At 37.9% G+C, this 14276-nt stretch overlaps 1 protein-coding gene across 2 annotated transcripts in view; it reads right to left on the reverse strand.

Annotated features, from left to right (window-relative positions):
- DERA (deoxyribose-phosphate aldolase) overlaps window positions 1-14276 on the reverse strand; it is a 101267-nt gene that overhangs the window by 48679 nt on the left and 38312 nt on the right. For both annotated transcript variants that reach the window (XM_045554259.1, XM_045554258.1), the window contains exon 5: window positions 12694-12828. In XM_045554259.1, coding sequence (XP_045410215.1) covers window positions 12694-12828 — 135 coding nt within the window. The remainder of the gene's footprint in view (window positions 1-12693; window positions 12829-14276) is intronic.

Here is a 14276-nt window from a genome sequence, read left to right on the forward strand (position 1 = left end):
CAAAAGTACGTACACCCCATGGAGTTACTCTGGGCACTAAATAGGTTAATACACATAAAGCGGTAAGGACTGTATCTAGCACATAGTCAAGGAATGTTGACTCCTTGTCTTCCTAGCTGTTGGTAGAGGGGTGGTGATGTTACTGTTACTGCTCAGGGCTTATTAGGCTCAGAGTGCCCGGAGGGACTTAAAAAAGCAGAGGACACCATATGAAACATGTTTCTTAAAGAACATAAAATAAAACCTCCTTGGGACACCAGAGGAGCAGTCTGAGAGGAAAAGTTTACTATATATCACAAACAATTTTGTTTTTAAACTCAGAGCCCCTGCTCCTTTGAATAGCATAGGCTCCTGAGATAAGACAGTTTTTGCTACTCGCTAGTTATGTAAACATTTACGAATTATTCAATTTCCGTAAGCCTAATTACTTAGGGAGGCTCCATTTGCTCACATATTTTTGTGAAGATTAAATAATACATTGGCTAGAACAGAACTAGGCACTTAGTAGGTATTTCATCATTCGATACTAGTTTTCTGCACTTCTCCTTATTATACTTCCAGAAATGCAAAAATAACTTTTAAGAACAAAATAAAGCAAGCACTGTTCTAATACTTATGAAAGCACAATCAGAATTTGCAGATCTTACATATAAGAAAAATATACCACTTGATTCCAAAACAAGCCATGGAAACCACAAAGAAGCACTATTAGTGCTTAGGTAGTTTTGACATCGACCTTAACAGCACAATGATAGACACCTCGGAAACTAGAAGGATACATATAACTTGAAGCAACTTGATATTGAGATGTAACCCTGTCAATACCTAATTATGTCCTTTCACAAACTTAGCTGATATTTTCCTTTCAATATAAATGAGCAAAACAAGAAAAAACTAATGGGTGGATTTTCTCTTATGTTACCAGGAAAGAACAGCAGTAGGGTGTGGATTTATTATACTTGCTGCTGGACTACATATGTGAAGGAAATTACAAGTGAAGTAATAAGTTCAAGAGGTCCCCTTTTCAAACAATTCTTCATGGAAAACAATTACTTAGAAAAATGAGAAATCCCCTAAGTTTTCAAAGCCTCTTCCTTAGAAAATGCTCAAAGTGTTTTCTACATACTATTTAACTATCCCTTGTGAGGTATCTGGCAGCTACTTCCACATTTCAGATGTGAAAAGTGAAATATGGGAAGATGAATGACTTGCCCAGAATCTTACCATGTGGAATAAAATTTTATTTCTTCAAACTCTCTTATATCTGTCCCAGCACACACACATGCATGCATGGCACGTGCACACATGCTGTAGTTAAAATGTATTCTCAAGAAGATAAACTGAAGTACTTCATAACGGAGTAATTCAAACCCAGAACCTAAACGGATGTCAACTGCCATGTAGCTCAAACTACTCACTTGGCATATGGATGTTATGCCAGGATCTGGTTTCCAATCTTCTAGGGGAAAAAATGTGTAAAATGAAAAGTTCCAAGGTAACTCAGAAACATAAGATACTTAATTTTGTATAATTTAATATGCTCAAAATTATCTATAAATTGCTTTATGAGCATTCTGGATGGGACCAGAACCAAGGGCATCATGTTGGGATAGGGTCCGTACATTTGAATCAGGACTTTCTGGCCCCTGACTGGCTGCCGATTAGCTGTGTTACTTAGGAAAGTTACTGAACTTCTCCAAGCCACATTTTTCTCCTCAAGATTTGATAGGAAAGCTTTACTTTTACAGCCCAAATACTTCTCAAATTCTGGAAATAAGTATAAAAGTTATTCAAATGATTACGAAGGCTGGGCACAGTGGCTCATGCCTGTAATCCTAGCACTCTGGGAGGCCAAAGAGGGAGGATTGCTTGAGGTTAGGAGTTCAGGACCAGCCTGAGCAAGAGAGAGATCCCGTCCCCTACCAAAAATATACAAATTAGCCAGGCTTTGTGGCACACTCCTGTAGTCCCAGCTACTTGGGAGGCTGAGGCAGGAGGATCACTTGAGCCCAGGAGTTTGAGGTTGCTGTGAGCTATGAGGATGCCACCACACTCTACCCAGGGCAAATGAACGAGACTCTGTCTCAAAAAAAAAAAAAAAAAGATTATGAAGGTAATCAATTGTTTTCCCCTCAAATATACCCTTAATAATAAGCACATATAAAATGAAGATAAATTTTGATTCACTCTGAAAGCTTAAATTGTTATAACTAAGACCAAACAGCTTCTTGTTATTGATTGAGAAAGACAATCTGAACTCTATCTTTGGGAGCTCTCAGCCAGAGAGAAGAGGGTAGCAGGGGTACCCTCAACCACACACTGCCATGAAGGTGGAAGGACACTTGGGACTGACATGTCACCAGGGCCTGGGGAAACTCTTGGAGTGCATGCTGCCAGATGGAGGCAGGGGAGGAAAGGGGAGGAGGAGCTTACAGTCAGACCTGCCAGGGAAAGTGAGGGACCCCCTTACCAGTGAGGACCTGGTGGGCACAGCCAGTGGTACTGGGCCAGGGAGACAGCCCACAGGGTCTAGAGATTGTCATATACAAGGCAATTGATCAAATAGGTAAATACTAATCAGAAAGATGAATACACTGGAGATAATGGGACAATGGGAGTGAGGGATTTCTCATTGACAAGAATAGATTATAAATATGGAAAGGAGGAAGTTGAGATTAAACCATGTAATGTTGGATTATAATAGAGGTTATCAGTGTGAACTCATGGGTTCTAAGACAGATAGATGGATAGATGGATGGATGAGTGGGTGGGTGGATGGATGGATAGAGAAACAGATACAGACGTATGTGAGTTTATGCGTGTGTGTTGTGTGTATGTGTACATTAATGTATTTCCTAGATCTGTCTGCTGAGAGGGGCTAGAAACAATAACACCCCGATAGCAATGAGTATACCTAGCACCCAGATCTTTGTTTCTAAATACGACTCAGCAATCAAAGAAACCAAGGCTCCTTGGAGAAACGGCTGATTCCAGTGCTACAGTAGAGAAGTCAAAGACAAACCTGAAATATCTTTTACAAGAAAGCAAGAAAGTTCTCAAAGTATGATGGGAACATAAAAAGGACACAGGAGCCAGTTTGAAGCAGCTCCCACTGGCCAAATTTGAGACAATTTGAGTATCAAAATAAACACTGACAGCAAAGGATTATAACCAATTGAGTGAAATAGGAATGTATGAGTCCTTATGAATACGAATGAAGGAAGGGAAAGAAGCAGGGAGGGAGGGTAAAAGGAGAGAAAGAAGGAAGGAGGGAGGGAAAGAGAGGAAGATAATGCCAACTAATAAGTATAGAAGAAATGATGGAATTAGAAAATCACCATTTGGCCACTATGAGAGTAATAACTGAAGAATTATGAGTGGATGTTAAAATAATGAATAAAAGTTAGATGAGGAACAAGATATTAACATAGTCTCAAAATATCTCCATTTATAATCTGTATTAATTAATTACAATGCAAAATACTTATTAAATTTACAATGGAGAAACTTGGCAGAAAACACCTTAACCAAGTAAAGGAGTGACATCATCAATAATGGGACAAATTGACAGTGTATTGAAATAATGCACTGAGAAGAATAGAGCTAATCTTCTGTGGTATGCTTGCCCAAAATGTATAGCTGGAATCTAATCAAGAGAAAACACCAAACAAACCCAAATTGAGGTATATTTTACAAAATAACCGGCCTGTAATCTTCAAAGACAAGGAAGACTGAGGACTCATCCACACTGAAGAATACTAGAGACAACATAACAATTGATCCTAGACCTAATAAATAACACTACTGGAACAATCTACAAAATACAACAGTTCATATATTTAATGGTAGTAAAGTATCAATGTTAATTTCCTGATTTTGATGGTGTACTGTGGGTTGGTACAGTGTCCCTTTTTTTTTTTTTTTTTTTTTTTTTTTTTTTTTTTTTAGGAAATACACACTGAAGTATTTAAGGCTAATAGGTCAACAGGTCTGCAACTTAATCTCAAATAGTTCAGAAAAAATATGCATATACCTTATTTTTATATATATGTACACACACACAGAAAAAGAATAAGGCAAAAATGGTAAATGGGATAGAATTTTATAATTGGTGAACCTGAGTGATGTGTAAAACTGGAGTTTTATGTATTAATTTTACAACTTTTCTATAAGTTTAAAACTATTCAAAAATAGAAGTTAAAAAGATATGTTTGGGGTGAACACGGTGGCTCACGCCTGTAATCCTAGCTCTGGGAGGCCAAGGCAGGTGGATGGTTTCAGCTCAGGAGTTCGAGACCAGCCTGAGAAAGAGCAAGACCCCATCTCTACTAAAAATAGAAAATTAGCCGGACAACTAAAATATATAGAAAAAATTAGCCGGGCATGGTGGCGCATGCCTGTAGTCCCAGCTACACACAAGGCTGGGGCAGGAGGATTGCTTGAGTCCAGGAGTTTGAGGTTGCTGTGAGCTAGGCTGACGCCACGGCACTCTAGCCCAAGCAACAAAGTGAGGCTCTGTCTCAAAAAAAAAAAAAAAAAAAAAAGATATGTTTGATATAGTTGCTGTAATTTGCTTAGCATCCGGGTTTTTTTTTTTTTTTTTTTTTTAATGGGAAGAACTGAGACTACCAACCACTCAATGGTTTTTAAAACTAAAAAAATGTATTTATGCATTGTACATATTATTTTGTAACTTGTTTTCCCTTCAATATATCATTGACATCTTTCCATATCAAATATAGGCCTACAGCACAATTTTTTTTTTTTTTTGAGACAGATTCTCTCTCTGTTGCCTGGGCTAGAGTGCTGTGGTGTTGCAATATCAAACTCCTGGGCTCAAATAATCCTCCTGCCTCAGCCTCCCGAGCAGCTGGGACTACAGGCACCTGGGTATGTGATGCTGTAAAAGCACTCAAGGCTGTGGGCTGCAATATCCCTGTGGCATCAGGTAAAATCTGTTGTGGCTTTTGTTATTTTTTTAACATGTTTCCAGTTCTTCAACTCAGACACCAAGGAGTATTATATTTAATTGTATATTATGATTTAAAGTAGCTTAATGTATTTAATTAGTTGTATTTAGTCATGATTTCAGTATTTATTAATTTCTTAGTAAGTAGCAGACATTATGTTAATTCCCATAGAACTATGTTTCTATCCTTAAGGAAACTCAGTTGTTTAGGAGGAATAGTCAAATAAAAAAACCATATGTGCAATAGATAGTATTGTATTAATATATATGTACAAACATGCACATACCTACATATATGTATTCTGTTTATATATGTGTGAAAATATAATAATAAAGGTATGTAGAAGGTACAGTTGTAACTGAGCAGGGAATGATACAGTCTGCAGAAGTTGGTGACACTCAAGTAAGAGAAAGCATCACAGTGGAGATAATAGTTCATTGGGTCTTAGAGGATGAGGAGGAGTTTACAGCATTGATAAAGTAGAAAGTGGCCTTTTAGAGAGAGGCACTAGCACGTGTGCAGGTGCAGAAGCATGTTCAGGGAACTGAAAGAGAACTGCAGGTGTTGGCTCCAAAGCCTGGACAAAGAGGGAGCTACAGGAATTGGAGCTGGAGAGTGAGCTCAGGGCCGGATCGCAGAGGGGATCCACGCCATGCTGGGGCGTTGGGGCTTTATCCTGGTGACGGGGAAGACACTGAGAGGTTGTAAGCAGAGGCCTGGCATGATCAGTTTCATGGCGAAGAAACTTAAAGCTTCAGTTTAGTAAATATGTGTCTGTGTGTATATGTATGTATGGATAGATAGATATAAAATTAGATTGTAGTGTTTTGATTTTTTTTTTTTTTTTGAGAGAGACCTCACTGTGTTGCCCTGGGCTAGAGTGCAGTGGCATCATCATAGCTCACTGCAATCTCAAACTCCTGGGCTCAAGTGATTCTCCTGCCTCAGCCTCCTGAGTAGCTGGGACTACTGGCACATGCCATCCGCCCGGCTAATTTCTCTAGTTTTTGTAAGGACAGGGTCTCGCTCTTGCTCAGGCTGGTTTCGAACTCCTGACCTCAAGGAATCCTCCCCCCCCCTCAACTTCCCAGCGTGCTAGGATTATAGGTGTGAGCCACCACACCCAGCCTATAGCACAATTTTTAATGGCTGCACAATCTTCTATTGTATGGACATAAAAAATTTATTCAATCATTTTAATATTGGATATTTAAGGTACCAGATTTTTGGCTATTATCAATACTACTTCAGTAAATATCCCTGTAGTTAAATCTTTACAAACATCATGACCTTATTCCCTAGAGCCTTTATTACTTTTTCTGTTTACATACTCACCTGTAATTGAACAAATGTTCATTGTTAAAAATTTAAACATTATGAAAACTAGAAATTCCCTATTTAATTAAAAAAAAGAACAATTCCTGCCACATACCAGAAAAATAATAATTTGGAAAGTAATTATAAAAGATGCCTGACAAATGAAAATGGAATTCCAACACCACAAATGCAAGTTAGTCAGAATAATGCAAAATTTAACAAAATACATACACCAGAAAAGTGGCTGACTTAGTGATGTCACATTAAAAAGCTATTAATAAATGTTTTGACTTATAATGAGGTTTTCAAGAGTCGTGACAGTGGGTGTACTGGAAACCCAGGATACATTACATTGCAGATGCTTAATCAACATAGTGGTGCAACTAGTAGAGGGGTTGTCTCCTGTCTTGTCCCCCACATCCCTTCTACTATCACCACACGGATGACAAGTGGCGGTCACAACCTGACCTCCGCCCGCCATTCTCAGCTGAAAAACAAGTGTGGCTGTGACAGTGAAGTGTTCACTGACAGGACTCGGAGGACCCGGCCACACTAGGAAAGTCCCGTGTGCATCAGAGTGAAGATCCGAGCAGCAGCGAGGAAGCGAAGGGGTCACACTGAATCTGTCTGAAACAACATCCAAAACAAGTCGACCACTGGCTCCACCTTCTCCCACACTGCCCCATATGCCAGCAGGAAGCAGCGTCGCTAGCATTTTACTTTTCTCTGTTTAAAATTATTTTGTTTCTCTCTAGGTTCCACCTAAAAGGAAAGTATATTCTTAATCTTGAAGGAGCGGGCAATCTGTTAGGTTTTCTGGAAATGCACTGCTCTAGACATAAAAAACAATGTTAGTAAAACTTTCATGTGTAGAATTATGATTTAAGTAAGAATCCAAGTGTTTAAAGGCTATACTTCCCATCTAAAAGTCATAAAGTAGATTTCCTTTTATATTTCATGCTATTCAAAGGCACTTAAAAAATAATTGTTAACGAACATATCTAAGCAATTATTTTTTGAGTACCGGAAAGATGTTCAACACTGCACAAGAATGGCCTGAAAATAACTCTTAAGATAATTATATGTACAGTAAAACACTTAATATAAAATTGTACAGCAACCTTTTAAACTAGAAAAGTCACAAAATGTTCGAGAACACAGTTTCAACCACCAAAGCAACTAATTAATCTTGTAAGACTAAAACAGAGATGAGCTACACCACCAGGTAATAAAATAACCTACAAGAGATAAAACACACACATTTTTGTCAATAGTATTTGAAGTTTTGAAGACTCATAACATAAAAACAAAAATAAAAGCATACAGCTGTCATAAGTTATCTCCAGAATTTCTCTGTTATAAACAACCCCCCAAAAAGAAAAACCACAGATTATAGATTATGTGATTCCTCCCCCAAAAGTGCCTATAGCTTAAGAGATTGTTTTTCTAATAAGATAATATGATTAACAAGCTCTACAAAAGAAAGAAAAATATCAATTTCTTTTCAGAGATGTTCTTTCTACCATCTTTATTGTGTAAAAATAAGCAAATTAAAAAAAATAGATTATTGCCCAGATTCAAAATTTTTAGGATCCACTTCATTCACAAAGAAGAATGAAAAACATTGTGGGCCTAATATTTCATTCTCTCACCCTAAAACTCTTGACAGCCATGAAGTATATACTCCACAAACCAAAAGAACAAGCAAAGGAAGTGAAAGGTACATGAGGCTCTGTATCCAGGAGGCAAACAATACTTTCAACAGCTATGTTGAACACAACATGGAGAATGTCAGCGACAACCCCAGCCCCTCTCTGGAGCCATGTCTACTTGTGCTCCTGTGCAGAATGAGTCTCCCACAAGCAGTAGAGCCAGCTCTAGGTCCTGAGCTCAAAGAACTAGATTCCTAAACAAGGTGGAATCTGATAGCATTTCCTTGTTACTGGTAAGTATATTAGGTAAAGACACGCAACAGAGAGAGGTCATAAAAAAAGTAAAAAGAACATTTCTGTATGTTTACAGAGCATGGAATGCATTTAATTTTTAAAACCTGCCTTTATAGATTTATGAGATGATGAACCACTTCTGGTGAACGTTTTCTTCAAAGAACAGTTTAAGGAATGCAACTTAGATGTCAACTTCAATATCACCATAAAGAAATATTGTATTTCATGTACTGATCATGGGAATAATATTCACTGCAAATGAAAACACCAAACTTAAAATCATGGGTCATGACAGCTCTAAAGAATTATAAAATTCATTAAGTCTTATCCCCTCATTTGTAGCTTATTAAATGGAGGCAGAAAGAAGTGAAGTGTTTGCCCAAGGACTAGGTGTAAATTATCAAAATCACAAAGAATAAAACTTAAGTCTTTAGAGTTCCACTTCATTCACTTAATACATGTGCTATGTGGTTACTGCCCTTGACAACATACCATCAGGAGGAGGAGGAGGAGGAGGAGAAGGAGGAGGAGGGGGAGGTAAAATTGCTGCTGGCTAGTAGGGCTTCATCTGGGCCAAGCAACATGATGATCATTTCACATACATTATGGGATTTCATCCCTCTTATAATCCTGTGAAGTGGGTGTTATTATCCCCATTTTACATAGAAGGAACAGGAAGCACCTGTTGAAAGTAAAGGGCTACCAGTGGTACAGCCAGGATTCCAACCAAGGTCTGTCTAATGTAAAACTCTGCTCTCAACTATCCCCGCTCTCCTGGTGTCATCCTCCCTTCCGACTCCACAGTCTGGGTATGTTCTGTGACTCCAGTGATGATTGGCCACCCTGAATTCAGAAAAATATAAATTCTTTTAACACATTTCTTTCTAGAATAGCTAGATTGCTCTGATTTTGTCAAGATTCACTGACTGTGAATGTTTACTTATATGAAAATAATGGATGAAAAGCAACATGGTTTAGTGGGAAAACGAATACGAGTTCTGGAGTCAGGTGGACCCGGGTTCCAGTGCTCGGGAGGTTTGGTCGTCTTCAGCATAAGGAAGCAACTGAAATCGGCCAGGAGATGAAGTTTCCAAGGGACGGTGTGCAGAGGTTGAGGAAAAGTCACACTGGGACAGAACCTGAGGACCATGGACACTTCAGGGATGACAGGAGGCAGAAGACTTTGCAAAGAGATACAGGAGTAATCAGAAACATAAAGGAAAATTTCAGGAATGTAGTCACCAAAGTGATGACAAGAAAGTATATGCCGAAGGAAGAAAGAGTCCGCCGTGTCAAATGCTGCTGGCAGGTAAAGCTAAATAAATAACTGAGGAATATCACCTGAACACAGCGAAATGAGAAGTCATTAGTATCTTGGTTCAAATTTGTTGCCAAGACTAACAAGTAAATATGACTCTTTTAAGAATTTTAGTCAAAGGAAAAAAGTCTTGAAGGAAAGACTTGGCTGGGGATGAAGAGGCATGTGGGTTTTCTTTAAATGGGTAAGAAAAGCTGAAGTATGTCTAAATGCTTAACAGGAGTCGGCTAGTTGAGAGAAGCTGCAAATACAGGTAAAAAAAAATGGCGATAGATGGAATCAGGCTTCTGCAAATGCAGGCGATGAGAGCCATAACACAGTAGAGGGACTGTATTTGGGAGGAAGGAGAAAAGAAGCAAGGGAAAGCAGACCTGATACAGGGACCTTGAGGGAATTCCTGTCTGATGGTTTTATTTTCTTTGAGAAGTAGCAGGTAGGTCATCTGCCAATGGTCAAGGAGCCTCAGGGAGGGTGGAAGAGTTAGAAGTTTGAGGCAAACAGAGATTTTAAGCGGTCAACAAGGAGAACCCAAGGATAGGAATACGAGACCCCCTCTGGCCTCTTCTTTGAGTTCATACCCTAAACTGGGGACCCTCGTGACCATGAGAAATGGTTGGGACACACTCTAAAAGGCCAGCTTTAAAAAGTGGGATTTCTTTCTACCAAGTATCCTACAAATCTCAGGGCACAGGGGAGAGAGCTCTGGATTTGAAAATGCAATAGCCTGATAGACATTTCCATCAGCAAATCCCAAGAAATTAATTTTAGGTCCATATTTTAGTAAACAGATAATATTAAAACATAACACTGAAAAATACAATATGTAATCAAATTGAGAATCAAAATGAAGACAAAATACTGCAGTGAAAAAAGGCCTAAGTCACCACAGGTTTCTATTTGGTACTAAATTTCTAATATTAAATTGTTCCTTTTCAATTTGTTTTTGGTCAAGAGGTTATTAACACTATAAAAAAGTTAATAGAAAAGCATGGTTCAGGACAATGATGTGTTATTATATTTTGCATAAATGCCTGCTATTGGGAAATTTTCAGTTCTTAAAAACAACCATTCCTAGTTCATTAAGGGACAGTCAATTACATCAAAATCCATCTCCTATTGTATTTTATTTTCCAATTAGTAGTACAATATAAACTATATTTCTATATCTACAACTGTTTAGTAAAAGACACAAGTTATAAAGTATATTTCTATATCAATAATTGCTTTATAAAAGTCATAAAGGACATGCAGGTTCTTATCCCACTAAATCACATAAAGTTTATTTCCAGATTTGTTCTAAATATTATGCTTACTCACTTTTCCTTCTTATTCTATCTAGCTTTAAATCTTAACTGAAATCTGAGACTAAAAGCGGATAAACAAAATTAATATACAGGGACAGGGATATTTATTTAAAATAAGCCTTTTAAGAAAGATCGCAGTTGGCCAAAACACACATTAACAATAATAAGAAAAGGAACACAAATTAAAAGTACAAAATGATATTTATGAACTGTCAGGAATTTCAACTTGGTGAGAATTATAAATTTTGATGAGTATTGGGGGTTGGAGGGGAAGCAATGGGAATGTACAGGAATGTAACTAATATTCCAGGCTAAAACTACCTTTTCCATCTTCACTTGCTGCCAAGTATGGCCAGGTAACTCAGCCCGGGCCAATGAGCTATAATGAGCAAAGGTGATACATGAGACTTTCAGACAGGACAAGCCCTTCCTTCCTATCATCTGGGAGCTGTACAAAGGCTGGAGCTTTAGAAGCCACCTCAGACAGTGAAGTGCACGACAGCAGAGGCCACATGCTTTGGAACTGGAAGAAAAAAGTAGCCCAGGTCTGCAGAAACTTTGCAGGGCAGCCACACACCCCTGACATACCTACCTCTGGACTTCATGTAAGAGAACAAATACTTAAGTATTTAAACCATTGACTAAATATTTGCTACTTCATAACCAAAAGCAATTCATAATTGATAAACAATGGAAATAAGCTTTACAGAGATAAGGGCTTTACAGATAAATACAGATGGATAGAAAGAAACATGGAAAGACATCCGTGAGATATTGGCAAGTCCAATAAACAGGTTAAGGAAAAATACATTAAATATAATCCTATTTCTTATTAAAACTTCAAGACAGGGTGAGGATAGCATGTGTGTATATACGAAGTCTGGCAAGTTATGCACTGCAGTGTTGCCGGGGTTATTTCTAGAGGGTGAGATCATTATATCTACTTCCTTTATGACTAGCAGGAGTTTTTAACAATGACTAGGTATAGCCTCCATAATTAGAATAAAATATGCCTTTTATTTGATATACACATATATAAAGAGATGATATATTATTCTGGCTTTAACTTATGATTTCATTAAAAATTTATGGCTAAACTATTAAATACTTGTTATAATGACTTTTTTTGAAAGGGAGAATTATAGTCATTTTAGCTATCAATGACCTCATCTTTAGTAAACAAAATATATTTAAGATTGAGGTCCAATCTATTTGATCCTCTATAATAATATCTACTTATAAAAACAATAGCTTGTTACTGGAATGGGCAATGTCTTATTGTAATCTGCTATCACAGTGAATCATTAATCTGAGAGGTGAATATAAAATAATATTCATGGGTGCTATGTGTAAGGATACTAGGAATAAAAACAAACTTAGCAGAATTATTAATAACCCCACATCCTCAAAGACCACAAAGATTAACATAAAAAAGACAAATTTCCTCCAACATATTAAAATAAATTTTGCATAAAAGACTTGCCTGGAGTGATTTATGTATTGATTAACAAAACAGTACAGAATAGTAGTACCTTTTCCCTTCTAAAGGAAAACCGTATCAGTAAAATACAATTTTTTTAAAAATTTATGAATCGATTGCATGGAAATAACTATTCACCTAAGCACCCAAAGGGTTCTAAAAAGTTCGTGCAGGAAGGCAATTGCCTAGACTTACGAAGGATGAGCAATCCTAGCTATGTTTCTACTAAACTCACCCTCTGATCTAGTGACTTGTAACCTAGAACAGTGACCTACAAAACACGCTGCTTCTTAACAGATCCCCATGATATGATTTAGGGAAGAACTGTGACTCCCTCTTAGGCAAGGCACGTACCTACCTTCCCACTGGCCTGTCAGCACCAAGGTCCTGTTAATTACTACATCGATTTCCGTAGCTCCATCTTCCACAGCCAATCTGATCTCTTCTAATCGTGTTTTTAAATGAGTCTGTCCAGCTGGAAAGCCAGTGGCCACTAGTAGAGAGAAGGAAGGAAGGGAGGGAGGGAGACAAAAACAAATTTCAGTTGATCGGATCAGTAGCTCAACAAACAATTTCAGACAAAAAAAACCCCCTGCATTTAGAAACCAAATCATTAATGACAGTTAATAACATCACCTATGTTATGAATAATATAAGTGTGAAGAAACAGAATGCTCTCTCCTATTGTATTGGTGTTAGCACAAATATGAATATTCCATTCTCTGGAAGATGCAAAATTAAGCTGCTGCAGAGATGCTCATGAGGGTGCATTAAGTACCCACCAATTAAGAAAATATCTTCTCAGTGATAGCCATAAAATAGCAGTAGTAGCCGTGTTTTGATGAACACTAGCTATCTAGCACACTACTTCTGGATCCTACTCTTGATCAAATGGCTATCTTGATCTACTCATTCATGAACCCCTTTGGCTGTGGTAACCCAATTGTAATATGTGTTTCTCCCACTGCCTCTCTCAAAACAACCAGCCAGGCAGATGAGAATAGAAGAAAGAGAATGCCAGAGGGCAAGGTATCTAATTAGTCCACAAAACTGGAGTAGGACAGAGTTGGGAAGAGCACAGTTAAACATAAAGAAGAGGAAAATGAAAATACAACTACACTTTTGAAAAAGTATTAACATATTTTACATGTACATCATTAATTCCATCCCTGTTTCTAAAGCTAACCTATTGTGTTTCCTTGATGTTATTAAATTCCTTGGGTCTGTCTCCTTAGAGGAAAGCACATTTCCCTGTTGCATAAAGGAAAAACTGATTTGACTGAGGCTGATTAAAAATTAAGGCCTAAAGGTGTAGCTCCAAATACTTTGGGAATCCTAACAAATACATTGTATATAAATACTGCATACCATGTTTTAATGTGTTTCTAATAAAATAAATTATTGATCTTTACAGACTGATTTTTTAAAGCACCAAGATATTTCTCTAACATTTCTTAAAACTAGAATCTAGGCCAGGCACGTGGCTCAAGCCTATTATCCTGGCACTCTGGAAGGCTGAGGGAGGAGGATCACTTGAAGTCAGGAGTTCAAGACCAGCCTGAGAAAGAGCGAGATCCCGTCTCTACAAAAAATAGAAAAATTAGCTGGATGTGATGGTGCACACCTGTAGTCCCAGCTACTCAGGAGGCTGAAGCAAGAGGATCACTTGAGCCCAGGAGTCTGAGGTTGCAGTGAGCTATGATGATGCCACTGCACTCCAGCCCAGGGCAACACAGTGAGGCTCTCTCTCAAAAAAAAAAAAAAACTAGAATCTAATTTTATATCTATCTATGACCCATCCATACATACATATATACACAGACACATATTTACTAAACTGAAGCTTTAAGTTTCTTCGCCATGAAGCTGATCATGCCAGGCCTCCGCTTACAACCTTTCAGTGTCTTCCCCGTCACCAGAATAAAGCCCCAACGCCCCAGC

Source organism: Lemur catta, chromosome 6 (genome assembly GCF_020740605.2).
Source record: "Lemur catta isolate mLemCat1 chromosome 6, mLemCat1.pri, whole genome shotgun sequence".
In the NCBI taxonomy this organism is placed as follows: domain Eukaryota; kingdom Metazoa; phylum Chordata; class Mammalia; order Primates; family Lemuridae; genus Lemur; species Lemur catta.